The sequence below is a fragment of the Chrysochloris asiatica genome, unplaced genomic scaffold (genome assembly GCF_000296735.1).
Source record: "Chrysochloris asiatica unplaced genomic scaffold, ChrAsi1.0 scaffold00275, whole genome shotgun sequence".
Taxonomy (NCBI): Eukaryota; Metazoa; Chordata; class Mammalia; order Afrosoricida; family Chrysochloridae; genus Chrysochloris; species Chrysochloris asiatica.
This window is the reverse complement of record NW_006408793.1, coordinates 217,805-244,006: the sequence shown is the minus strand read 5'-3', so window position 1 is coordinate 244,006 and position 26,202 is coordinate 217,805. Positions and strand designations below refer to the sequence as shown.

General features: G+C 39.5%; 1 protein-coding gene across 1 annotated transcript in view; it reads right to left on the bottom strand.

The window, feature by feature from the left end:
- ANKRD31 (ankyrin repeat domain 31) overlaps positions 1-26,202 on the bottom strand; it is a 220,080-nt gene that overhangs the window by 52,032 nt on the left and 141,846 nt on the right. The window contains 6 exon segments of the mRNA XM_006874406.1: positions 4,270-4,385; positions 6,976-7,129; positions 10,417-10,562; positions 12,267-12,404; positions 17,975-19,403; positions 20,397-20,449. Coding sequence (XP_006874468.1) covers positions 4,270-4,385; positions 6,976-7,129; positions 10,417-10,562; positions 12,267-12,404; positions 17,975-19,403; positions 20,397-20,449 — 2,036 coding nt within the window.

Genomic DNA, 26,202 nt, shown 5'->3' with positions numbered 1-26,202 from the left:
GTTGATTTCTAGTTTTATAGCATTGTGGTCTGAAAAGATGCTTTGTAGTATTTTGATGTTTGTAAATTTATGGAGGCTTGCTTTGTAGCCTAACAAATCGTCAATTCTGGAGAATGTTCCATGTGCACTGGAGAAGAATGTATATTGTGCTGTTGCTGGGTTGAATACTCTGTACATATCTATGAGGTCAAATTGGTTGATTGTGTTGTTTAGTTCCTCCATTAACTTTGTCGAGTTTCTTTCTGGTTGTTGTGTCCCTTTTCGATGTGGTGTGTTAAAATCTCCCACTTTAATTGTAGATTTCTGTATTTCTTTTCTTCAATTCTAGTAAGGTTTGCTTCATGTATCTTGGTGCTATTTTATTGGGAGCGTAGATATTTATTATGGTTATGTCGTCTTGCTCAATTGAGATAGTGTCCTTCTTTATCTCTTATGCTGGTTTTTGTCTTAAAGTTTACTTTATCGGAGATTAGTATTGCCACTCCTGCTTGTTTATTGTTGCAGTTAGCTTGGTATATTTTTTCCCATCCATTAACTTTTAGTCTGTTTTTGTCTTTGTGTGTAAGCTGTGTCTCTTGAAGGCAGCATATTGAAGGGTCTTGGTTTCTTATCCATTCTGCCATTCTCTGTCTCTTCACTGGTGCATTTAATCCATTGACATTCAATGTAATTATCGATTTGTTGTTGTTGTTAAGTGCCATCAAGTCGATTCTGACCCATAGCGACCCTCCATAGGGTTTCCGAGGAACAGTTGGTGAGCTTGAACCGCTGAGCCTGCATTTCAAACGGCTTTGCAGTCTGGCGCATTAACCCATAGCGCCACACCAGGACTCTGTAATTATTGATAGGCATGAATTCATTGCTGCCATTATGTTAATTTTTTGGTAGCGCTGTTTGTTCCTTTGTTCTGCATGCCTTCTTGTGCTGTTTGTGTTTTTTTGTGCTATTTCTTGTCAGTTTCTTTTTAGTGTTCATGTTTGCTTGTTCTGCTTGGAAGCTCATTTTCATGGTAAGTTGTGAAGAATTAAACTTTCTTTGGGGTTGCCTTATAGTCTATCAACTTTTCCCTCCATTTAAAACAATCTATTATATTCTGTAATCTACCTGACCTCCTCACCACCTGGATCTGTGTTCCTACATTTTTCCTTTCTTTGACATTATTATTATTTTGATCTTCGCTTGACCTCCCAGCTCCTTTGAATTTATTGTTGTAATTTTGTTCTGTTCTGGACTCTGCTATCTGTCGTCTGAGTTTCAGGTGGTGTTGCCATGCCTGTCAATCTCTGGTAGTTGTCTGTTCTTGTCGGTTTTCAGTCCAAAGAACTCCCTTTAGGATGTTTTGAAGTGCTGGATTGGCTTTGACAAAATCTCTTAGCTTCTGTTTATCCTGGAATGTTTTGATTGCACCATCGTATTTGATTGACAGTTTTGCTGGCTAGATGATTCTTGGTTGGCAGGTTTTTCTTTTAGGGTTTTGTATATGTCTCCCCATTGCCTTCTTGCCTGAATGGTTTCTGCTGAATAGTCAGAGCTTAATCTGATTTGCTTGCCTTTGTAAGTAATATTTCTCTTTTCCCTGGCTGCTTTTAGGATTCTCTCCTTGTCTTTGATTTTGGAGAGCTTGATTATTATATGTCTTGATTATTATATATGTTTTCTTTTTGGGTCTGTCTTTCCTGGGGTATGTTTGGCTTCTTGAATGTTTATCTTCTCATCTTTCAAGATGTTAGTGAAATTTTCTTCCAGAAGCTCTTCAACTATCTCCTTTGTGGACTTCTCTGATTCTTCCTGTTCCGGAATGCCAATAATTCTTAAGTTGTTCTTCTTCATGTTATCCAGCATGAATCTTAGACTCTTTTTAGATTTTTTTTTTTTATCCTTTTTTTCTGCTTGCTCTTCTATCTTAGCAGTATTGAGAGAGATTTGTCTTCCAGCTCACTGGCTCTGGCTTCCACATCCTAAATTCTGCTCCTTTGCCCTTTCAGTGTATTGTCCATTTCTGATATTTTATTATTAATCATCTGGACCTCTTTTTGCAGGTTTTGAATTGTTTCTAAAGCTGTATAGATCTTGTTTGATTGCTCTTGTAGTACCTTCCTGACTTCTTCCTTGTTTTCCTCCACCCCTTTTCAAAGCACTTGAATTTGTTTTCATATCATTCTTCTGAATTCTTTTTCAGGCAAATTCAAAACCTGTTCTTCCTCTTCTGAAAAGCCTTTGTCTGTCTCCAGCTCATTTGTCTCAGTTACTCTTTTCTGTTTTCAGATATGTTTTGGTATCTTCTGTTTTGTTGGTCATTTCTAGTATTTATGTGGGTTTTTAATACTTAAATGGATGTTTGTTGCTGTGTTATTAGGCCTATTGTGTGTCTCCTGGAGGATATGATCAGGAGATAGGCTTTCCTTTCGCATGTAATGCTTAGCAGCTCTTAATGGCTCTTATCTCAATGGTGGAATATTATGGGGTATGCATGTAGCTTGGCTATATGGCCATGATTGCTGACTCTTCTTGAGTAATGTAGGGAGAAAAAGCTCCCACCTCCAGGAAAAATGTGTGATCAAAAGCCCCAAAGCATAAGCAATATAAAAGCAGAGACAATAACCACCACTTTGAAACAAAAATAAAACTGTGGCTGACTGGCCAGTTGCCCTGATACACAGGCAGTGTGGGTGTACCGTAGAAGCCTCCAGTAGTGGGTAGGGGTGTACTTGCTCAGGCCCCTCCCCTAGTCACCACTGTAGAGGTGTGCAGATAGATATTGAGAAGTTAACGGGAGAAAGATTGTCTACTATTTTTGTCTCTGAAGGTATCTGCGTGTGCACAGTGTAATTCTTGAAATAGTTGTGTCTTTTTATGTTTGGGTTTTACATATTGTTCATATGATTTGTCTGGTTTTTTTTTCTTAATAGATAGGCAGGAATAAAATGTCCCACACAAGTTAACTTTAGGGCTGGGACCCACAGGCAGAAGTCAAAAGCAGCAGCCAAAGAATTTGCCCTTGGACTGATGGGGCGATTTCTCTCTGTGCCCTGGGAAAGCTGTGGTCTCAATGCTGGACTTTTTGGGGGGTGCGCATCCACCTGCCTGAAGGCGTCCAGGTTGGGCAAAGAAGGCGCGACAGGGAAGAGGAGGAAAAAATGTGTAGAATACCCTTGACACCTCTTTTTGCAAATATCACTGTGCCAGTTTTAGCGCTGGTTCCCTGTGCCGGTCTGGCTGTAGCCCTGCCCTCTGACCTCTGCCTGGGTGGGCTGGTTGCAGAGGGAGTCCAATGTCTTGACTGATTCCTAAATCACAATATTTTCCTTTATACTGTGATTTTTCCACTGGTGGTTGCGGGGAACTGACACCCTGAACCTTATGCTAGATCTAGAGTTCTAGTGCTGTTCCATGAGAGCAGCTTCTCTGGGTTTTCAGCCCCTCCCTCCCCCACAGAGCCTGTCCTACCTGACTCTGCTCTGCTGCAGCCACAACCAGAAGAAAAATTTATTTTCTTTTGAATTTTGTATCTTTATATTTTCTTTGCCTTTTGATATTTAAAATAACATGGCATTCCTGGAACAAATAATTATACAGTTATAAAGTAATGGGATTTCTTTTTCATAGTATTCTAATCTTTACATGAAAATATACCTTAAAGATCTTTATGGTCAATATGGTAGAACAGGCTGGTGTAGTAACAACCCTGTCCATTCCAAATACATGCTAACATTGAATAAATTATAATAAGCTTTAGGTACACACACACATACACTCAACCAGTCAAGAATAAAAAAAGAAAAGAAACTCCTTTGGTGCCAGAAATGAATCCAGCAATAAGCACTGAGGGATTTGGGGCTGAATTTTTAATGCCTGAAAAGGAAGAAAAGATAAGACCTCAGGATCACTAAACCAGGTTGCTTTCCTCTTCCCTGTCTGGGTTCCAGGGTCTTTTCTAATAGCACATACACGAGACACTCTGAGGAGAGGCTAGGTTAAGACCCATTATGACAGTGGTAGTGTCGATGGCACAAGAAGGAGCTGTAGAACCTAAACTAGGTATAAGGGGTAGCAGCCAATCCACAGTTCTATATTCACTGTGCATAACTGAGAAACAATCAAACCTTCTATCTTCTTGGTTCATTCCATTCAATTACAATATTATGATACAAAATTTTCAGGCTGTGTGTACTTAAAAGGCAATGAGCACTGCCAATAACCAATGGCTGGTGAGCCCAAATGATGGCATTTTCCAGACTGAAGAATAAACAAGATTTCAACTTCACTCACCACAGGAAGGCTTTCTCTTGTTTTTTCTTGGTGTGAAAGGGAAGGTGGATCAACCACTTTGCAGTCATCACAAACACACTGTATATGTCTTTTTGATCGGACATCAGGGCCTTTTACTTAAAAAACAAAGGGAGAGAGAAAATGAGCATATATAAAAATTTAGCTTCATTCCATCAGTTGTAATGGTGACAGAGAAGGGAAGGATAAACTCTCTACGATAATTATAGTATCTTAGTGTTATTCAGTACCTCATTTATTATTGTTATTTTTAATTGACTAATTACAGCTAACATATACTTAACAAATATTATATGTTAGATATCAAATACTCTCCATGAATTATCTTAATCTTCATACAGACTCTTGGAAGTAGGTATTTTAATATACCCACTTTATAGAAAAGGGAACAGAGCTTTAGATAGGGTTGTTGCGTTAAGTGCCATCGAGTCAGTTCCGACCCACAGCGACCCTGCATAGGGTTTCCGAGGAGCAGCTGGTGAGCCTGAACTGCTGACCTTGCAGTTCAAATGGCTTTGCAGTCTGGTGCTTTAGAAGTTCTCTAATGTCACACAGCTTACACATATTAAAACCACATCTATCTGACTCCAAAGTCCAAGCACTTGTCCACTATGCCTATGATTTATGGCTCTGTAAAGCTCTCTGGGCTCCCCTAGGTTCCCTTTCTCTATATTACCATTGTTCTCTATACCTCTCCTCTCTCTGAGATACCAGACAAGGAACTGTATTCACAAACAAACAGGTGGGAATAGCTATCGTACTGTATAACACAGTGTCTGATAACTTCAAATACAAGAAACAACAGACAAGTGGGAATAGCTATAGTACTATAGAGCACAGTGCCCAATTACTTCAAATAAAAGCTTCCCTAGTGAGCTGAGCCAACTGAATTCATGGGACCTGAACCTTCAAGTGGTGGTGGAGACAGAGACACATAAACTGTGGCCCTAAGAAAGGTCTTGAGCTAAGTTTCCTTGCCAATCACATGAAAAAGGATAGCGGGCCTTTCTCTAAAGGCTGGACCTTGTGGACTTATGATATGGTATCAGGCAATGAAAAGAGGAAGTCTGCATTATTAGTCTTGCACTTGACCTATATGTGATTTAGTCCACTAGTAAAATAGGATCCAGAGAAAACCTTTGATGCTAATGAATCTGATCAGTTATTTTTCTTCCCTTGAGGACCGACAGTTGGTAAGGTTGGTGGTAGATTGGGGCAGAAGTATATGACATGGTTTCTCTCCCTAATGTACTCTCTCATAGAGAGAGTGCAGATATGTTCTTGGGTTTTGTCTATAAGCCAGGGTTCAAGATTGGGGAAAAGGGAGAAGGCAGGAGTTCTGGTGTAGCACTGTGGGTTAATGTGCTGGACTGCAAGGTTGCTTGAACCACAAGGTTGATGGTTCAAGCTCACCAGCCACTCCTCAGAAACCCTATACAGGGTGGCTGTGAGTCGGAACTGACTCGAAGGCACTTAGCAAAAACAACAATGACATTTAATAAATGATTTTGAATTGCCCATTCTGGTCTGTCTCCCTACAAGACTGAAAGTTCCTCATGGGCAAGTGCACAATTGTATAGTAGATTCTCAACAAATGTTTGTTTTCTAAATTGTTGTTAGCTGCCAGAGTAGGCCCCCAACTCATGGCAACTCCAAACAAAATGGAACAAAGTGCCCGGTCCTGCACCAACCCTATGATCAACTGTAGATCACATGTATTGTGATTCACAGGGTTTTCACTGGCTGCGTTTTTAAAGTAGATCTGTAGGCATTTCTCCCTAGTTGTTCTAGTCTGGGAGCTCTGTGGAAACCTGTTCAGCATCATTGTTGTGAAGTGCTGTCAAGTTGATTCCAACCCTGTATAGGATTTCTGAGGCTTTAAATGCTTGCGGGAGCAGAAAGCCTCATTTTTCTCCCATAGTGGCTCGCAGTCTAGAACAGTGGACCTTGTAGTTAGCAGTCCAATGCTTAGTGTGTGAAGCCATCGCACTTCAGTTCAGCATCATGTTGATGTTGCTAATTGACGTCAAGTTGGTTCTGACCCATAGGAACCCTGTACAGAGTTTTCAAGGAACGGCTGGTGAGCTTGAACCACCGACCTTGTAGTTCAAACTGACTTTGCAGTTCAGCAGTACATTAACCCACAGAGTCATACCATATGGATAAATCACTGTATTATTTAGATGCCAACTACAGCTAAAAATGACTTATAAAATTTCGCCTGCCTGTACATTCTCTTAAAATACTTTTTACTATAACATAAATTTGCTTAAAATTAATAATCTGGAACTGAAATGTTAAGTTCCTAAAAAGTTGACATCAGTGGAACCTGTGTGTGAATAATTACAACTCTTGAAATAAAATCTTAGTTGCAAAGACTTCATTAGTTTTCAACCTCACTCACAAGTAACCCAATCTGTCTGGTTTCAGTTACACCTCTGTCTTTGAACCAATGGTAAGGAGATTAACATTTGCTTAATGAATGGTATGTACATCATTTCAGTGTACAATTGCAATCTAACAGGATCGTAAAATAACTTCAATTAAATTTGGAAAAGCTAGTTTCTAAAAAAAATGGCTTGCCAAGAGTTTATTAAACATAAGAAGCATCTAGTCTAGGTTTTGAACTCGTTTACACCATACATCTAAAGATTTTGGTTTTGTTTTCAGCAACACTGACATACATACCAGCAATATTCCCATCTTTGTTGTCCATCTCAACAGCACCATAAGACCTGAGCAGATCTTTCATTGCTTCATCCTCTGCTCCATCAAAAGGAATCTTCTGTCTTTTATCTTTTTTATTAGGGCTTGCTCCAGGTTCTAATAGAATCTCAGCTGCCTAAAAGATATTTTTCCCACGTTATCTCTAAAGACATTTAATGCCAATATTTTCTGCTTTCATTACAATACACCATTGTTGTTGCTGTGAAGTGCTGTAGAGTCGATTCCAACCCATAGTGACCCTATACAGGGTTTCTGAAGCTGTAAATCTTTACAGGAGCAGAAAGCCTCATCTTTCTCTCGCAGAACAGCTGGTAGTTTCAAACTGCTGACCTTAAGGTTCGCAGCCCAATTCATAACCACTATGCTACCAAAGCTCCTTTTATTAAATATTGTCCTCATGAGCACAATTAAATGTTCAGAAATACTCATACTTAGCAATGTTGCCCACAGCTTGTCATGATTCCCAATTTTTTTGGATTAGTGTTTGCATGGTATATCTTTTCCCAAAATTTTACTTTTGACTTACTTTGTATTAAAATTTTTTTAAATATAAATTGTATTTAGCTGGGTCTTGCTTCTTTATTAATCTAACAACTCTGACCTTTAGTTGGTGTGTTTACGTCATTTACATAGTGACTATCAACTATTTGTTTTGATTTTTCTCACCTGGATATTTATTCATTTTTCCTATTTTATCAGCTTCAAGTGTAATACTACTTAAAAATTTGACTCATCTTCCCTATTAGCTTACTGTTATTCATAAGGCTCTCAGTAGCGGTCCACTACTCTTTCTTCCTAGATCATATGATGATATGAAGAAGAAAGAGGCATCAGGATTGAAGAAAGATTTAGTAATAACCTACAATATGCAGTTAATAGTCTTGCTTGTTAGAAGCAAATAAGACTTTAAAAATTTACTGATCAAGATCAAAGACGCAAGTCTTCAGTATGGATAGTATTTCAATGTAAAGAAAATGGAAATCCGCACAAGTGAACCAATGAATTACATTTTGATAAATGAAAAGAAGACTGAAACTGTCAAAGACTTCATTTGGCTTGGATCCACAATCAACACTCATGCAAGCAGCAGTCAATATATCAAATGACATATGTTGCCTGGTGTGGCGCTGGAGGATCAACACTGGACTGGAAACCATAGGCTGGCAGTTCAAACACACCAGCTGCTCCTTGGAAACCCTATACAGGGTCTCTATCAGTTGGAATAGACTTGATGGCACTTAGATACTAACTATTACTACTATATTGCATAGGCAAATCTGCAACAAAAGCCCTCTTTAAAGTGCTCAAGAGTACAGATGTCAGTTTGAGCACAAAGGTATGCCGAACCCAAGTCATGATATTTTCAATGGCTTCATATGCATGTGAAAATTGGACAATGAATAAGGAAGACTGTAGAAGAATTGATGCATGTGACTTGTGATATTGGAGAAGAATATTGAAGGTACCATGGACTTCTAGAAGAACAAACAAATCTGTCTTGAAAGAAGAACAGCCAGAATGTTCCTTGGAAACTTCATCTCTTGTACTTCAGTGATGGTAAGACTTTGTCTCACATATTTAGAGGATATGTTATCAGGAAGGACCAGTCCCTGAAGAAGGACATTATGATTGGTAAAGTGGAGGGTAAGTGGAAAATAGGAAGATGCGCAATGAGATGTACTGACAAAGTGGCAGCAACAATGGGCTCAAACATAACAACAATTGTGAGGCTAGCCTAGGACTGGGCAGTGTTTTGTTCTGTCGTGGATAGGGTCACCATGAGTTGGAACTGACTTGAGGGTGCCTAATAGTATTATTAGCTTACTATCTATGCCTCTTTATTTATGTTGCAATAGATTGTATTAGCAATCCAAGGTCAGCAGGTAAAATGGCAGGTTGTTGACAACTCCCAGGATTGGGAGGCAATATGGCATGCTGCTGGCTCAAGTTCAAAGAACTGGAGGTTAGAGGATGAGCCAGAGGCAGGATCCACACCCAGCAAAAAGCAAACAAGTTTTAGACATAAGCAAGTATTCAATATATTAGAAGCAAGCCACACCCCCAAGAAAATTTTCTTTCAATTTACTGGCTGCTCATAGCATATCTCATACTGGAGATGAATATATTATATTAGATCTCACCATGGAGGATTACTATGTCTTAACTGCCAAGTCACTGAGAAGCCTGGCCCAGCCAAGTGGACACATAACCTTAACTATCACACTGGGTATACAACTGGAGATTGACAAGTTTTGTTTTCCATACAGTACTTTTAAAAGATGTCATGGATTGTCCAGAGGATAGCACAGGTCCTGATGAGAAGCTAACTGCCATTTTTATGTGTGTGTCTTATTGTTATTGTTATTACGATTGGTTTTAAGATTTTTCTCTTCGACACTTGTTTTAGGTGTGATTTGGTGCAGTTTTCTTCATGGTTCTTCCACTGGGGATTTGTTTGGTCTTTTTGGTTTTATTGTTTTTATCAAATTTGGACAAATTTTGGCCTTCAAATGTGTTTTTTTTTCTTGATCATCCTTCTCCTTTTCTATGGATATATATTACATGACTTGATATTGGCCTGACGTTGTTCGTTTTATTTTTTTAAGTCTTTCTTTTCCTGTGTTCATTCTGGATCATTTCTATTGCTTCAGTCTACCCCTGGCCTTGTTTTGATTGATGATATGGAGCTTTTCCATTGTCTCTTTCTGCAGATGTAGAGAATTTGATTTCTATGTATTCCATCGGTTGAGGTCCATGTGTATAGTCGTCTCTTATGCTGTCTAAAGAAGGTATTTGAAATGAACAAACCATTGGTTTTGCAGAATTCTATCATGCATTCTCCTGCATCATTTCTATCACCAAGACCATATTTTCCAACTACTGATCTTTCCTCTTTGCTCCCAACCTTTGCATTCCAATCACCAGTAATAATCAATTCATCTTGATTGCATGTTTGATCAATTTCAGATTGAAGAAGTTGGCAGAATTCTTCTATTTCATCCTCACTGGCTTTAGTGGTTGGTATGTAAGTTTGGATAATAGTTGTATTAACTGGGCTTCCCTGTAGGTGCATGGATATTTTCCTATCACAGACAGTTGTCTTGGAAATCCTATGGGGCAATTGGGATTAAATTTACAGCCTGAGCTTACTCTCAGTCCTTTCATTTTATTCTGACTTATATGAACTATGTGATTAAAAGGCTGTGGAAAAATGATATATAAGAAATGCACTGATTTTCCAATCCATTATATTATCTTATCTTCATTTGTAGTTTTAAGGAGGTTTTTTTTAGATCATCTGTTTTAAGGAAACACTTTACTTAAAAGTTAAAAAATATTTTCATTTCCTTCACTTGTTTTCATAAGAAAAAGTAACAGAAAATTAAAATTGATATGCTGTACCTTTAAGTGATTGTTTGTAACAGCATCATGTATGGGCAGAGGACCATTTAGATCTTTACTGTTATCATTAGCACCAGCTTTTAGGACCTCTGCAATTACATTATTAGATTCCTCACTAGACGCCGCCTCATGAAGTGGTGTCAAACCTACAAAAAAAAAAAAAAAAGGAAGAAAAAGACATGCTGCTGCTTAAAAGCCAAATTTCATATGATCTCTGCATTCCTAAGTTTTCTGGACTAAAGATCATCAGCTCAGCAGTTCAAACCCAACAGTCACTTTCGGAAACCCTATACAGGACCCCTAGGAGTCGGAACTGACTCGACAGTACACAACAACATATTGGTTCATATGTAGATACAAATTTCATTGTTGTTAAGTGCCTTAGAGTTGGTTCTGACCCATAGCTACCTTGTATAGGTTTCCGAGAAGCGGCTGGTGAGCTTGAACCGCCGATGTTGCCGTTCAAACCGACTTTGCAGTCCAGCGCATTAACCCACAGAGCCACACCAGGACTCCATATACAAATTATTATTGAAAATATCACCTTAAAATGTCTGTTTCATTTTGGAGAAAAAAAAATGAATGGGTCTCATCACAAATATTTATTAAAACAAAGTACCAAAATAGAAGATTCATAGAACATAAAATATAATGGGACCAGAATCAGTACAGCTTCAGTTCAGATACTAAGATAGAGTAAGGTCATGTCTTACTTTCATATTTGTATTATTCACATTGTCACATTTGTCATTAAAATGGCATTTGATCCAATCTTTTTTAAGTTTCCCCTCTGGAATTCCTTAGACAAGCTTCTTCTGTGTTTAAGAAAAATGTTAGAAGTTCTACTTATAGAATGGAGATTTAGAATAAATATAAGGAATAAAAAAGGAACAATATAAATAAAGGAGGAAAAAGATGAGGGAACAGGGAAATGTGGAAAATGTATACATTTTTTCCAAAGTTATGGAACGGAATTAAGGTTTCCAAAGAAAAGGTCTAAATAAAACTCCTCTCCTCCCCATATTGTGCAGTCCTTCCCAATCCTAAAAGTGGTTAAAAAAAAAAAAAAAAAAAAACTGTTTCAGAATAGAAATTATTTCAGTAATTGATGAGACATCAAGATAAAAGTTTACTTTTCAACTAAATAATGTAAGTTATTTACGAGAGTATTCAAAGTTAGCAATGTTGTTGTTGTTGTTAGGTGCCATTGAGTCGGTACTGACTCACAGCAGAACGAAACACTGCCTGATCCTGGGCCAACCTCACTACTGTTACCACACTTGAATCCATCGATGTTGCCACTTGGCCAACCCATCTCACTGGGGTCTTCCTCTTTTTCTCTGACCCTCCACCTTACCAAAAATGATATCCTTCTCCAGTGACTGGTCCCTCCTGACAATATGTCCAAAGTATGAGAAACGAAGTTTGGCCATCTTGGCTTCTAAGGAGCACTCTGGCTGCACTTCTACCAAAACAGATGTATTGTTTCTTTTGGCAGCTCATGGCGCTTTCAATATTCTCCTCCAACACCATAACTCAAATGCATCAATTCTTCTGTGGTCTTCCTTATTCACTGTCCAGCTTTCACATGCATATGAGGTTATTGAAAATACCATGGCTTGGTTCAGGTGCACCTTAGTTCTCAAGCTGACATCTTTGCTCTTCAACACTTTAAAAAGATCTTGTGCAGCCAGATTTGCCTAATGCAATACATCGTTTGATTTCTTGACTGCTGCTTCCGTGATAGTTAGCAATATACCCGAAAAGATCAAAATTGAGAAGGGCAGCCATGAAATGTTTATGTCAGTGCATCCAAATGAAAAGACAATTAAAATGAAAAGAGCTCAGACTTGCGTTAGCATTTAGCTTCACATCTGCTCCAGATTCTGTAAGTGCTCTCACCAGATAAAGATCTCCTCTCTTGGCAGCCAAATGAAGCCGCCTTTCCCCTGCAGCGTTCCTCTTATTGATTCCAGCTGTTTTCATTTCTGTACAATTTCCAGGCAAAACTGAGGATTCTTTTCTGCCAAATGCTGATTATTATAAAGGATCCTAGCAAATACATGACAACTTACACAAAATATCCGAAGTAGGTTGGACTACACAGCAACATAACATCAATTAGTATAGAGAATAGAAGGAAAAATGAGAAAGGACAAAAGATTTCCATGTATTTTTGGAGGGAAAGCGTATGTATGGAGGAGAGGAAACTGCCTTGTTAATGAGGGGAATACTCCAGTCTAATGCCTACAAGGAAATCAGGGAGCCAATCAGAACCCACACACTCAGCACTTGAAGGCATCAAGTACCACGAAGGACAGCAATGTGTGAAACAGGGTTAGAGACAGGATATTGATTGAAAGTCTATATATAGAAAAATTGGGACTCCAGGATCCCTTCCCTAATCCTAAATAGCTTTGGAGCTACACTTCTTCATACATATCCCCATGTCCAAATCAGAAAACTGGAAGTTTATTACCTGTAAAATTCTATTAGCAAAACTTTAGAATCAGACACAAGGTGAAACAGAAAGGAAGGGTAATGGAACTGACAAGGACCTGTTCATTGAACTCAGTAAACCCATCCAAAAGCCAAACCCACTGCTACCGAGTCTGGTTTGTCCCACGGGGTTTCCTTGGTGGCAATCTTTACTCCTGGTGTGGCGCTGTAGGGACAGCACTGAACTGTGAACCACAAGGTCGGAAGTTCAAACCCACCAGCTGCTCCTTAGAAACTCTATACCGGGTTGCTATGAGTTGGAATCAACTTGATAGCATTTAACAACAACAATATTTACAACTATCACTCGTTTGTCATACTCGGTTGCTTGCACGTTGCTGTGATGTTGGAAGTTATGCTACATATAAAGAGGAATGTATCATCAGGATTGGAAAAAGTCGAATTAACCTGCGATGCAGATGACACAATCTTGCTTGGCAAAAAGGAAGAGGACTTGAGAGCACTTACTGATGAAGATCAAAGACTATAGCTTTCAGTATGGATTATACCTCAACATAAAGAAAACAAAAATACAACTGAACCAATAGGCAGCATCACGATAAACGGAGAAAATATTTTAGTTGTCAAGGATTTCATTTTACTTGACTTCACAGTCAACACCCATAGAAACAGCAGTCAGGAAATCAAACAGTGTATTACATTGGACAGATCTGCTGCAAAAGACTTCTTTAATGTGTTAAAAAGCAGAACTGTACTTTGAAGACTAAGGTACACCTGACCTAAGCCATGGTATTTTCACTCACTTCATAAGCATGCAAAAGCTGGAAAATGAATAAGGAAGACCAAACAAGAAATGAATTTGAATTATAGTATTGGCAAAGAATATTGAATATACCATGAACTGCCAAAAGAATAATCAAATCTGTCTTGGAAGAAGCTCAGCCAGAATCTTCCTTCAAAGGGGGAATTGTGAGACTTCATCTCAATTACTTTGGCATATTATCAGGAGGAACCATCATGCTTAGTAAACAGAGGGTCAGCAAAAAAGAAGACCCTCACCTAGATGAATTGACACAGTGACTGCAACAATGGGTTCAACAACTGTGAGGGTGCATAGGACCAGGTAATGCTCTGTTGTGTATGGGGTTGCTATGTATCAGAACCGATTCCATGGCACATAATAACTCTATGGCAGCAGAAGCTAGATCTTTTCTCCCATAGAGCAACTGGTGGGTTGGAATTGCCAACCTTTCAGTTAGTAGCCAAGTGTTTAACCATTTCTCCCCTTGTTGTTGTTATGTGCCGTGGAGTCAGTTCCGACTCATAGTGACCCTGTACAGGGTTTCCAAGGCTGCAAATCTTTTACGGGAGCAGAAAACCTCATCTTTCTCCTGCACTACAGCTGGTAGTTTCAAACTGCTGACATTGTAGCTCGCAGCCCAATTCGTAACCACTATGCTACCAGAGCTCCTTTCTCCCCTAGGGCTCCTTTTTTGTTGCTAGGGAGTTCTATTAGTTTACTGTAACTGCCATAACAAACTACTTCCAGCTTAAAAAGACAAAAATGTTTTCTGTCACAGTTCTGGATATCAGAAGTACAAAATGAAGGTGTTGGCAAGGTAGTATTCCCTCTGGAATTTCCTCTGGAAAGTCACTGCTTCTTTCAGCTCCCAGTGGCTGTTGGCATTCCTTGGTTTGTGGCCAGGTAACTTGAATCTCAGCCTCTGTCTTCATATCTCCTTCTCCTTTCTTATCTGTCTCAAATCTCCCTCTACCATTTTCTTGTAAGGACATTTGTTCTGGAATTTAAGGTTTACCCAGATAATCCAGAATGCTCGCTTCAACTCAAAGTGCTTAATTTAATAAAATGTGTAAAAACTTTTTTCCAGACATAGCCACAAAGGGCTAGAGTTGAGAGCGAAGCATCCAGCTGATATGAAGTAAGGGAAGATGCACAAAAATGCCCAAACTTGCAGACAGTACCCATGTGACCTAGCCTTGATGGATTGATGATCAGAATTAGATGAAGATTAAAAAAAAAAAAATTTAATAAAGGAAACAAGTGTAAATTGCTACAATCTGATGAACTTGACCTATATTTATGGATGAAGTAGCTCAAAATACCAACTGAGAGGGAAGGTGTCTTCCCATCAAGTATCAATCCTATATCCTCTATATACAGGGTTGATAGGGACGGGCAACTTAGATATTGGCTACCTAAAATAAGGAGGCGATAAAGGCATGAAGTGACTAGCTTACAAGTTTTCAAGAGGGAGTTCAGTTTAAGAGTGGTGGGGGCAAGGTAAAGTCCACACTGAATAGTTTTAATCTTGTCTAGATAGGTCAGGTGAAAACAGGGATAATGTTCTTATGATTCAATAGTGAGTAATTGTTATCATGACTAATTACAACTGTAAAGGTATATGTTTTGTAACAAAAACTGGGAGCGGTAGTGAATAATGCTTATCAGGACAGATTATGAGGGTTGGAACTGCAAAGGTAGACGTTTTGTAACAAGGAAGGGAGTGATTAATTCTCCAGTCTAGGAGCGGAGGTCTCTGGGACCATCAATGGAGAAGAGCCGAGAGCGGGACCCTACCCAGAGAAACAGAGATGCCTGAGATAGAGACAGAGACAATGACGTGGAGTAATGAAGCGGCTGGGGACTTTGGATCCAGAGAGAGAAAGGGACTGTGGGCTGAAGACTGGGGGTGGGGTGGAGGGAGAAGTGTAGGGGTCAGTTTTCTAGGATATACCCTTTGGTTTGTTGATGATGCATGGAGGGGATTGGAACCATTTCAATGAAATGATATACGATGGAATGAATGTAAAGCTAAAGTTCTCTCATGTAAACTATCATATAATTCACAATAAAACATTAAAAACAAAAACAAAAACAAAAAAAAGGGGAGTGGTTAATCTTACAATCCAGTAACAGAGGACCCTAGGACCATCAAGGGAGAAGAGCACAAGTGGAATGTGGGACCCTATCCAGAGAAGCAGTGACACCAGATATGGAGGCTGAGATGAGGACATGAAGAGAGGGAGCAGCTGAGGACTCTAGACTCATGGAAAGAGGGGGACTGGGTGCTGGCGGCCAGGAGGCAGGCTTTCAGAATGTGCCCTTTGGGTGTTTTAATTATTGTATATTTTTGAGTGTCTTTGTGTACCTCCCCCACTACCACCACACACAAAAAAACAAAAATCAGAGTGAATAAAAGCAAATACTGTTAAATGATGATGCACAGAGGAGATTGTAATCATTGCAATGAAACAATGAGTATAAACCTGTAAATTATCACTCAAATCACAATAAAAACTTGAAAACAAAACAAAACAAAAAAAGCACCCTTTTTCCAAATGCGAACGTTCAAATATTTTACTATAAAAGGTAATAGTCACAGGTTCTGGGTGATATCCTTTTTCAGTGACCATCATTCAACAGTGATAGTGGTGGTGGCTGTGTGCCATCAAGTCAGTTCTGACTTACAGAGACCATGTATAGAGTTTCTGAGGCTGTAAATCTTTATGGGAGCAGAAAGCCTTATCGTTCTCCTACGAGCCACTGGTGGATTCGAACTGCTAAATTTGTAGGTTAGTAGCCTGACACATAACTCAGATTCAACAGTGGTTTTGTTGTCATTGTTAAGTGTCATAGAGTCAGTTCATACTCATAATGAGCCTTCATAGGGTTTCCGAGGAGCAGCTGGTGAATTTGAACCACCGACCCTGAGGTTCAAATTGATCTTGTGTATGGTCCAGTGCTTATCCTACAGCACCACACCAGGACTTTTACCTTTTAACAGAGAGTAGATAAATCAATTTTCAGTGGTGTGTCACTGTGGGATAATGCACTGGACCACAAGGTCGGTTTGAACCACAAAGTTGGAAGTTCAAATTCACCAGCTGCTCCTCAGAAACACTATACAGGGTCGCTATGAGTTGGAACCGACTCAACGGCATGCAACAATACCAACAAATTGTTTAACCTGAAGTGGTCTAACCTATTGTTCATCACAGTACCTGTTCCAAGAGCCATCCACGTTGTCAAACGCACACAGATCATTTTTCTGACACAAAGAAACTAGTGACCATGCTTCTCAAATTTTCCTTATGTGAAAAGGACTGGGGGAAGGTTCTATGGAATCTGACACAGTTCACCCCTCCTGCTCAATAATGCTGTGGTCTCTCCTGTTGATAGCCTCTTAGACAACAGATTATAAACCAGAAGCCATAGGCAGAAATTTATCAAGAATATATCTCAAATTGAATGGAGTCTCAAATGTTGCCATACAGTAAAAACATCTGCTATAAATGAAAAAAATCTTATAACTTTAATCAATAACTAAAAACCAAAGCATTAATGCATCTGAGAGCTTAGAAACTCTCTGTCCTAAGAACGGAGAGCAGTTGTTTGTGTACAATTTTACCTATACAATTACAGGAATACAAACCTTGGCTGCTGGTCACTTTCAACACATTTTGTCTCTCTTTCAAATTCTGAATTTGGATGTTAGGCATGTGAATTTCTGATTCTGATTTCTCTTTTTCCTCCTCACAATTTCTTACAGTACTTTCGTCTCCATTATTAGTTAAGTTCTCACCTAAAACACAAACATTTTTGCATTATCAGAGTTGTAAACATGACTTTAATAAATTTGTATGTTTTTAGAGTTTCTGTTCCAAGCTTGACTCATTTTTCCTTTAAAAGGGGAATGGAAGTCTTTAAAGATGCTTTTTATTATGTAACAAATATGAAGTTTTCTGATTACAATTCTGATGGAATCACCAATAATTGTTAATGGGACAATCTCCTCTGTGAAAATGTTATGATTCCTGATACTAAACAAGTGCTGTATTAAAAAGAAATATAAAAATGCACAGAAATAGTTTGCTAACTTCCATCAATACTAACTCAACAACCATCTCTGACATTAACACTTCGACTTTCAAGATGATCATTATTACTTAACCCCAATCCTGGCCTGTAAGACCTCATTCTTGTCAGTTTGGGCATATGCTGAGTAGAACTCAATGGGAAATTTCTATAAAATAAGTCTATAGGAAATGCTTACAAATCAAGCAGTATTACTAATACCTGGTTTGGGAGAACTTTCCTTCTCTTTTGTTTGATTAAGTTGTGAGTTGCTGATCAATTCTTTATTCACACTGTCAGTAGAATGAAATTCTGCATTACATATGGTCTTGCTCTGTGGAAGGTCTTGTCTCCTTTTGTCCATTTTAGTTGTTTCTATTACTGGAGAATCAACAATTGTGGATAAAGGCCAGCCTGAATAACTCGTTTCTGGATCTCTGTCAGTGTAATTCCTTTTAGTGTCTTGTTTCTCATTTGGCTTTTCCACAATATGTGCATCTGTTTGAAACATTAAAGGAGTTTGCTGTCTAGGGCTATAAAGAGACATTTGTTCAGGATTGCCAGGTGAGTGATCAAAAGAAGCTCCATAGATACTTTGCTCATAATTGCAACCACAGTGTTCAGAAATGACTGTATTATCTGAATCAGTTTCTTGTTGTGGAAGCATGGTTAGACTGTCAGCTTTTAATGCACTTTCCTGTGAAAAGTGGTGCTTCGAAGTCAAAGACTGTTGAAAATCCATTTCTTCTTTATTACCTATATTGTCTTTACATTTATAATGGTTTATATAATCTGTAGAACATATCACCTCTTTAGATGTCTCCGTTTTCTCAGAAGTATGGCAATCACCCCCAACACCAACACCACCATCATCAATACTTCCCTGTAGAGTCAATGGGATAGAATTTCCCCACTGATTTAGGTTCTCATCTTTTTCACCTGAGACACCATTTGCATTAATTTCATAAGGACTAATGTGCTGGTTTTTGTCACTGTGAAGAGGCTGAAGAGGCAACCTGATTTCTTTATCTAAAGAAAGTTCTGAGAAAGAACCTTCAGTTTCATCACTGGATTCTAATTCCAAGAATTGCTCTTCTTCACTATCTGATGAATCCCAATCATCAGTCTGTGTTTCTCTGGAAATCAAACAAGGCTTAATATTGTTATCTAAGTCATTTGTGAGGTTTGAGAGAGTTAGGATGGAAGGTTTGCATGACTCTTCTGGAAGGCCATCATCAAGAGTTTGGAGAACAAGATGCTGATGTGAAACCATTCTGTTGGCCCTTCCGAAAGAAGTAACAGCTATTGTTTTTCTTGGACTACAGCTTCCACCATCTAGCTGGATCTTTTTATGTTGTGTGTTTCTTCTTCCTTTACTGTCAAATACATTTGGGCTGGGATCTCTGGCATTATGGATATTGTCCTTTCTGAATCCTTTAGCGGGTATTGGGTCAAGAGTTGATTGCTTTTCCTTGGATTTACCAAATTTTGTGTGTTTAGAATCTTTTTGCAAATATTCATATATATCTTCATTACTTATAAATAAACCCTCTTTGCTTCCTTTATCGACATTTACATGTTCTTGCTTCTGTCTGTTAGAATTTTCATCATCAACAAATCCAGCGCAATTTTTAGAACTGAATTTTGGTTTCTATAGAAACAAAAGATATTAGTTAGCTTTAATTTTCAGATGTAATTTTATTATACTCAGTTCATTATGAATTGCTGATAAATCTCATTATCATTCCAGTCAAGTTAATAATTTTATCTAACTGTACAACCTACTGGAATATATCCAAATAATATTTCAGAAAAACAGACAAAGAAGAAAAAAAGGCAAACTAATAAATACAGACTCATTATGTGTTCTAATATAAAATCTAAAATCTGTATATTTTAATTCTTTTTTTTATCAGTATTATAGCACTATTTGTCTTATTAGACAAAAGAAAAAATTTAACCTACTTAATTTTTGCAGGCATATTAAATTAATCAGATCTAAGTTTCCTTGTGAATGAAACTTCACATAATGTTTAAGAAACATTTCCCCTCTCCCAATTGTCATATAGGTGGAGTTAGAACTAGGAGTTTCTTCTTCCAGTATCTTTGAAAGAAAATATGTAGAGCAAGGCAGAAAGGATTTAAGAAAGAAAGAGAGAGAGAGAGAGAGAAAGAAAAAGGTTATGCTCTCAAGCTGGCCTGTATATAGAGATTTTTGTGGCCTGGTAAGATTAAAGCCAGGACAATGCTTCCTCTCACCCACAGAATCCAAGCACCAAATGAAGACTACCTGCCCACCATGTAAAGTTAAAAGGGATGCAGTAACACCTTCCACTCTTGAACTGTGCTTAGGCCCAAAGAAATCTGACATGGTTGATAAACACCATGGTTCCATGAAGAGGAAAACGGAAATAGCTACCAATGTATCAGTGTGGCCACATATACTACATGTACTCAATTGCTACCCAAACCAGCAGCCCAGAACCTCCTGATTCTCATGTAATTATTCCAAGACTCTTATAAAGCAAAAGTGATGTTACTGTTTCTGACTGATGTTTAAACAGTCTTTCTTTCCCCTCTGGTGATTATACAATAACCAGCAGGTGCATCCCTATAAAATGTTTATTACTAAACATAGATATACCTTGTGCTGGCATGCCTCCTCTGCATCTAATGGGTCAGTGCCATCCTTTTGAGCTGTAAACAAAAATAGAAAATCACAGAAAACATCCTCCAATGAACAGACTTCAGATTGTTCAAACCCACACATTTTTAGTCAAAAACAAAACAAAACAAAAACCAGAATAAATAAATTTATATATGCATTTTATATTAAGATTAGCACATCTAGCATCCCTGTAATTTATGATACCCACATTTATAGGAAACTGAATACTATCTGGAGAGAGCTGAAAACACTTAAGAAGGAAAACAAAACGATAAGCAATACTACAGGTGGGCACTGAACTGACCGTTTTTTTTGAATGAAGAGACACTTCATTCAGTAGATTATGCAGCTGTATGTAAGCCACTCTTAGAAGAAAAAAAAAAATCCTCCATTATTATTGGATTGTTGTTGTTTTTGTTAAGTGCCGTCAAGCTGGTTCTGACCCATAATGACCCTGTACAGAGTTTCCAAGGAGTGGCTGGTAAGCTTGAACTGCCGATATCTTGAGGTTCAAACCGACTTTGCAGTCCAGCACATTAACCCACAGCGCCACTCCAGGACTCCAATTATTGGATTTGTTGTTGTCAGGTGCCATTGAGTTGATACCGACTCATAGTGACCCTATGCACAACAGAACGAAACAATGCCTGGTCCTGGGCCAACCTCACAATCATTGCCACACTTGAGCCCATTGATGCTGCCACTCTGCTAATCCATTTTGCCAGGGGTCTTCCTCTTTCTCTCTGACCTTCCACCCTACCAAACATGATATCCTTCTCTAGAGACTGGTCCCTCCTGACAATATGTCCAAAGTATGAGAGATCAAGTTTGGGCATCTTGGCTTCCAAGAAGCATTCTGGCTGCACTTCTTCCAACACGGATCTGTTGGTTCTATGGGCAGCCCATGGCACTTTCAATATTCTCCTCCAACACCATAACTCAAAAGCATCAATTCTTCTATGGTCTTCCTTATTCACTGTCCAGTTTTCGCAAGCATATGACGTTACTGAAAATACCATGGCTTGGGTCAGGCGCACCTTAGTCCTCAAGCTGACATCTTTGCTATTCAACACTTTACAAAGGTCTTGTGCAGCAGAGTTGCCTGATGCAATACGTCGTTTGATTATTGGATTATCATGTACTAATATGTCTGGAGTCCTGGTGTGTGCTACAGGATCAGCACTGGATTGCTAACCAAAGGTTCAAATCCACCAGTTGCTCTAGGAAAAATCTATCCAGGGTCACTATGAGTTGGAACCAACTCTACGGCACTTAACAACGTGACTGAACATATAGTGGGTATGCGTTCAGCTGATAACCGAGAGATTGACAGTTTGAACCCAAGAGCTGTTCTGTGGGGAAAAGATGCTTCCATAAAGATAGCAGCCTTGGAAATCAATCCTATGGGGCAGTCGTATCTATTCTCCAGGGTCTCTATGAGCAGCAATGGATGGGGGACAGGGCTGCTTCATAAAGTACTGAATTCTCTTAAAAGCAATGCATATATGCATGGAAAGGCTAACCACTTTGTTTTAAAAGATTAAAAACAACAACAACTATCTACATTCACCAATCTAAAAGGAAAAATAAAAGGAAAGTACTTCAGTATCTCTTTTAAATACTGAAAGTAGAATTACAGTTATGTATACACATGTGGGATAAGCACTAGAGTGCAAAAAACCAGGTTGTTGGTTGGAGCCCACAAGCTGCTCTGTGGGAGAAAAATGAGGTTCTCTCGCAAAGATTTACAGCCTTGGAAACAGGGTTGCTATGAGCTGGAACTGATTCGAAAGCACTTAACAACAACAACAACAACATACATGCATTTAAGGAGCCCTAGTGGTGCCGTGTGTTACATGTTGGTCTGCTAACTGCAGGGTTGGCAGTTCAAACCCTCCAATTGCTCTGTGGGAGAAAGATGAGGCTGTCTACTCATTAATGATTTACAGTTTCAGAAACCTTTAAGGAGTAGTTCTACTTTGTTTGAACTGTAGGGTTGCTATAAGTCAGAACTGACTCGGCAGTTTTATATATGCATTTGACCACAATCAATTTGATGTTGCAAAGTGCCATCAAGTCAGTTCTGACTCACCACAACCCTATGTAGGACTTCTGAGGCTGTAAATCTTTGTGGGAGCAGAAGGCCTCACCTTTCTCCCTTGAGGTGGCTGGTGGGCTCAAACCACCAACCTTGTGGTTCACACTGTAGTGTTTATGCTACAGAGAAGAAGGAAAAAATTCATAAACACTTGAGATATGATGCATAAAGAGTAGAAATCTCCTTAAAAGAGAGTAATTCATTTCTTGGAAATTATTTTCATGATACCAATCGAATTATCATTGGAAAATGAGACTTGCCATTTAATAATTTGTTCTTAAAAGAACAATCAGAGAAACAATATTTTCTAGGAACCACCGTGTTGGTCACGTTTCGTAAGAGAATCTGGAAGCAAAAAGGGAACTTTTATTTTCTCTCAATTTTAAGATCGTACATTCCCACACATACACAAAAAGCACAGATACAAATTCTGAGGTGGCAAGTTTGGGAAATAGAGTTGCATTCTTATTCTTCTCCCTTGGTCACTTTGAGCTCCTATCATGTGTCAAGTATGGTGCTGTGACATTTATATATATGACCCTAAATCCTCACACTAATAATTGCATAGATATATAGATAAATGCATAGATTATTATAGGTCCAAAGTTACAGATTAGGAAACTGTTGTTGTTGTTGTAGTTATGTGGTGTGGAGTCGGTTCCCACTCATAGCGACCCTGGTACAGGGTTTCCCAGGCTATAAATTTTTACGGGAGCAGAAAACCTCATCTTTCTCCCACAGAACAGCTGGTAGTTTCGAACTGCTGACCTTGAGGTTTGCAGCCTGATTCGTAACCACTACATTACCAGAGCTCCTGATTAGGAAACTAGGGATGTTAATATAACTGAGTCTATATAAAGAACTAAGAAGGAACACAGTGGATTCCATAGGATGAACACTGGACTGCAAACCATAAGGTCAGTGGTTCAAGCCCACCAGCTGCACTTCAGGTGAAAGATGACTCTTTCTTTTCCCACAGATTTGAAAACCTTGGAAACCCTGTATCAGGGTTGCTATGAGTTAGAACCGACTTGATGGCACGTAAAAACATAATATAAAGCACTGAAGAAAAATTCAAGCCTCCAGCTGAAATACTGAAGGATTCTCTGGATAAAATGTTGAACAACAGAAGCATCGAATGATGGCAGGAATATACAGAGTCATTGTACCAAAAAGAAATGGTCCATGTTCAGCCATTTCAGGAAGTGGCTGTGATCAAGAATATGGTTCAGCTCCACTTTACCCTGGTGGTCCTGATCATGGTCTGCTGTCCACTAGCTACCTTCCTCCTCTGCATCCTCTGATCCCTGCTCATCTACTTCAAGGAGACAAGTTACATACTACAGGGTGCCCAATTACCTGCCATTGATGAGCTCGGCCATCGGCAGGGAGGCTCTTTAGAACTATGCATGGCGCTTCTGCATTGGTCTGCACTCAGCACCCTACTTTTTCTTTTTTAAAGTTTTTATTGTGAATTATTTGATAGTTTACATGGGAGAACACCAGCTTTACATTCATCCTATCATATTTCATTTCATTGCAATGATTACAATCTCCTCCAAGTATCATCAAACAACCAAAGTGTACACCCTGCAAGCCTGTCCCCCAGCCATCAGCACACGGCCCCTCTTCCTCCCAGAGTCCAGAGTCCCCAGCCACTCCATCGCTCCATGTCACCATCTCTGCCTCCATTTCTGGCATCACTATTTCTCTGGGTAGAGCCCCAGACTCCACTCTTCTCACTTGATGGTCCCAGGGACCTCCGCTTCTGAACTGCAAAATCAACCACTCCCCTCCTTTTGTTACAAAACATCTACCAATATTTTCAACATTCACAATCAATCCTGATAGTAATTATTCATGAATGCTATCCACATCTCCTTTCATCAGTCCTGCCCAGGCAGAATGGATACTACTCGGTAGAGATTCTACCTTCCTCCACACCCTCTGGATCTAGGCTCCCTCATGAAAGCTTGTAAGCCAGTCATGTCTTGCTTTTGTAGCCTTGCCCCCCCCCCTTCATTTTGGGTAACCAATGTCTAAGTTGCCCATCCCTGTCAACCCTGTGTACTGAGGAGGTGGGAATGATCCTCGTTGTAAAAGTGTGTTCCCTTTTTTGAGCTACTGCATCCATAAGTATAGGTCAAGTTCATCAAATAGTGGTGGATTATTCTTTTTTTCCTCTTCTTTCTTCTTCTTGTTGAGTTCTGGTCATCCAGTCATTGAAGCCAGGTCAAGTGGGTACTATCTGCAGGTATGGGTGTTCTTGTGCATCTCCCCTCACTTCATATCAGCTGGATGCTTCACTCTCCTCTCTAGTCCTCTGTGGCCATATCACTGCCTCTGGGCCCAGGAGTCCCCGGGTCTTGCCGTACTGCTGGCCATACAGGTCTCCACCCGGGTTCACAGGAGTCTATTGAACATGGTTGGACTTAGCTCACAACTTCCCCTTATCGGTGACCAATATGGTCACCAGCCAGACCACATGCCTGCTCGTGTATTCCCCTTGAGTTTTAGTCTTGGAAGGGGATTTGCCCTGAGGTTGGCGCTCCATTTCTTGGTGGTCTTCAGAACCACTGCTGCCAGCTATGTAGTCTCAACTTCACCCTCAATGTCATTGAGAACCTTGTGCTGCTAGTGCCTCCAAGGACTTCACCATCCACGAGAATGTGTTCATTATGTACATTACTTCATCCCTCAGATGGATGCTCCTTACCTGCATTTTCTGGTGGCTGACCAAAAAGCGCACAGTGTAAAAGTCCTACAGCTGGGAACAGAGGTGCTTCATCATCAACTTCATCACCCTCTTCTTGCCTCTGACTATCTACTTTCAGCACATCATGTGTTGTGAGACTGAGTATACAGCATCTTTGCCATCCTGGAGTACACTGCTGTTCTAACCAGCATGACTGCCTGGTGGGACTTTGGGAACAAGAAGCTATTCGTTATTTCCCCGACTGAAGGAAAACTATTCTGAACCCTTCTCCCTTGTGCTGGGGAGGAGGTGGATCACTACACTGCCTAGAAGTAATAAGTCATTTTTTTACAACCCCAGAGTTATGAGATTTATTAGAAAAGCCAACTCACCACTTGTCTGTGAGTTTGTTGCACTGTGGTGGCTTGCATGTTGTTGTGATGCTATAGAAGATGTCAACAGTATTTTGAATGCCAACAGCGTTGCCCATAGTGGACAGGTTTAAGCTGAGCTTCCAGACTAAGACAGACTCTGAAGAGGGAGATGTTCAAGCCAGAGGTTCAAGCGGGATTCAGATGAGTGTGTGGAACTAGGTATATTATTGCTGAAGACAGATGGATCTTGGCTGATAAGTATGTTAAGTTGTTGTTGTTAAGTGCCATTGAGTTGGTTATAGTTCATAGTAGGGTTTCCACAGAGCAGCTCCTTCTTGGTTGACTTTGAACTGCCAACCTTGTGGTTCAAACTGACCTTACAGTCTAGTGCTTATACTACAATGCCACACCAGGACTCCGTCAAGTATGATATTTGTTTCTGTTGTTAAGTCTAATATGTTGTTGTTGTTGCTAGGTGCCATCAAGTCGGTACCGACCTATAGCGACCTTATGCACAGCAGTACAAAACACTGCCTGATCCTGGGCCACCCTCACTATTGTTGCCACACTTGAGTCCATTGATGCTGCCACTTGGCCAATCCATCTCGTTGGGGT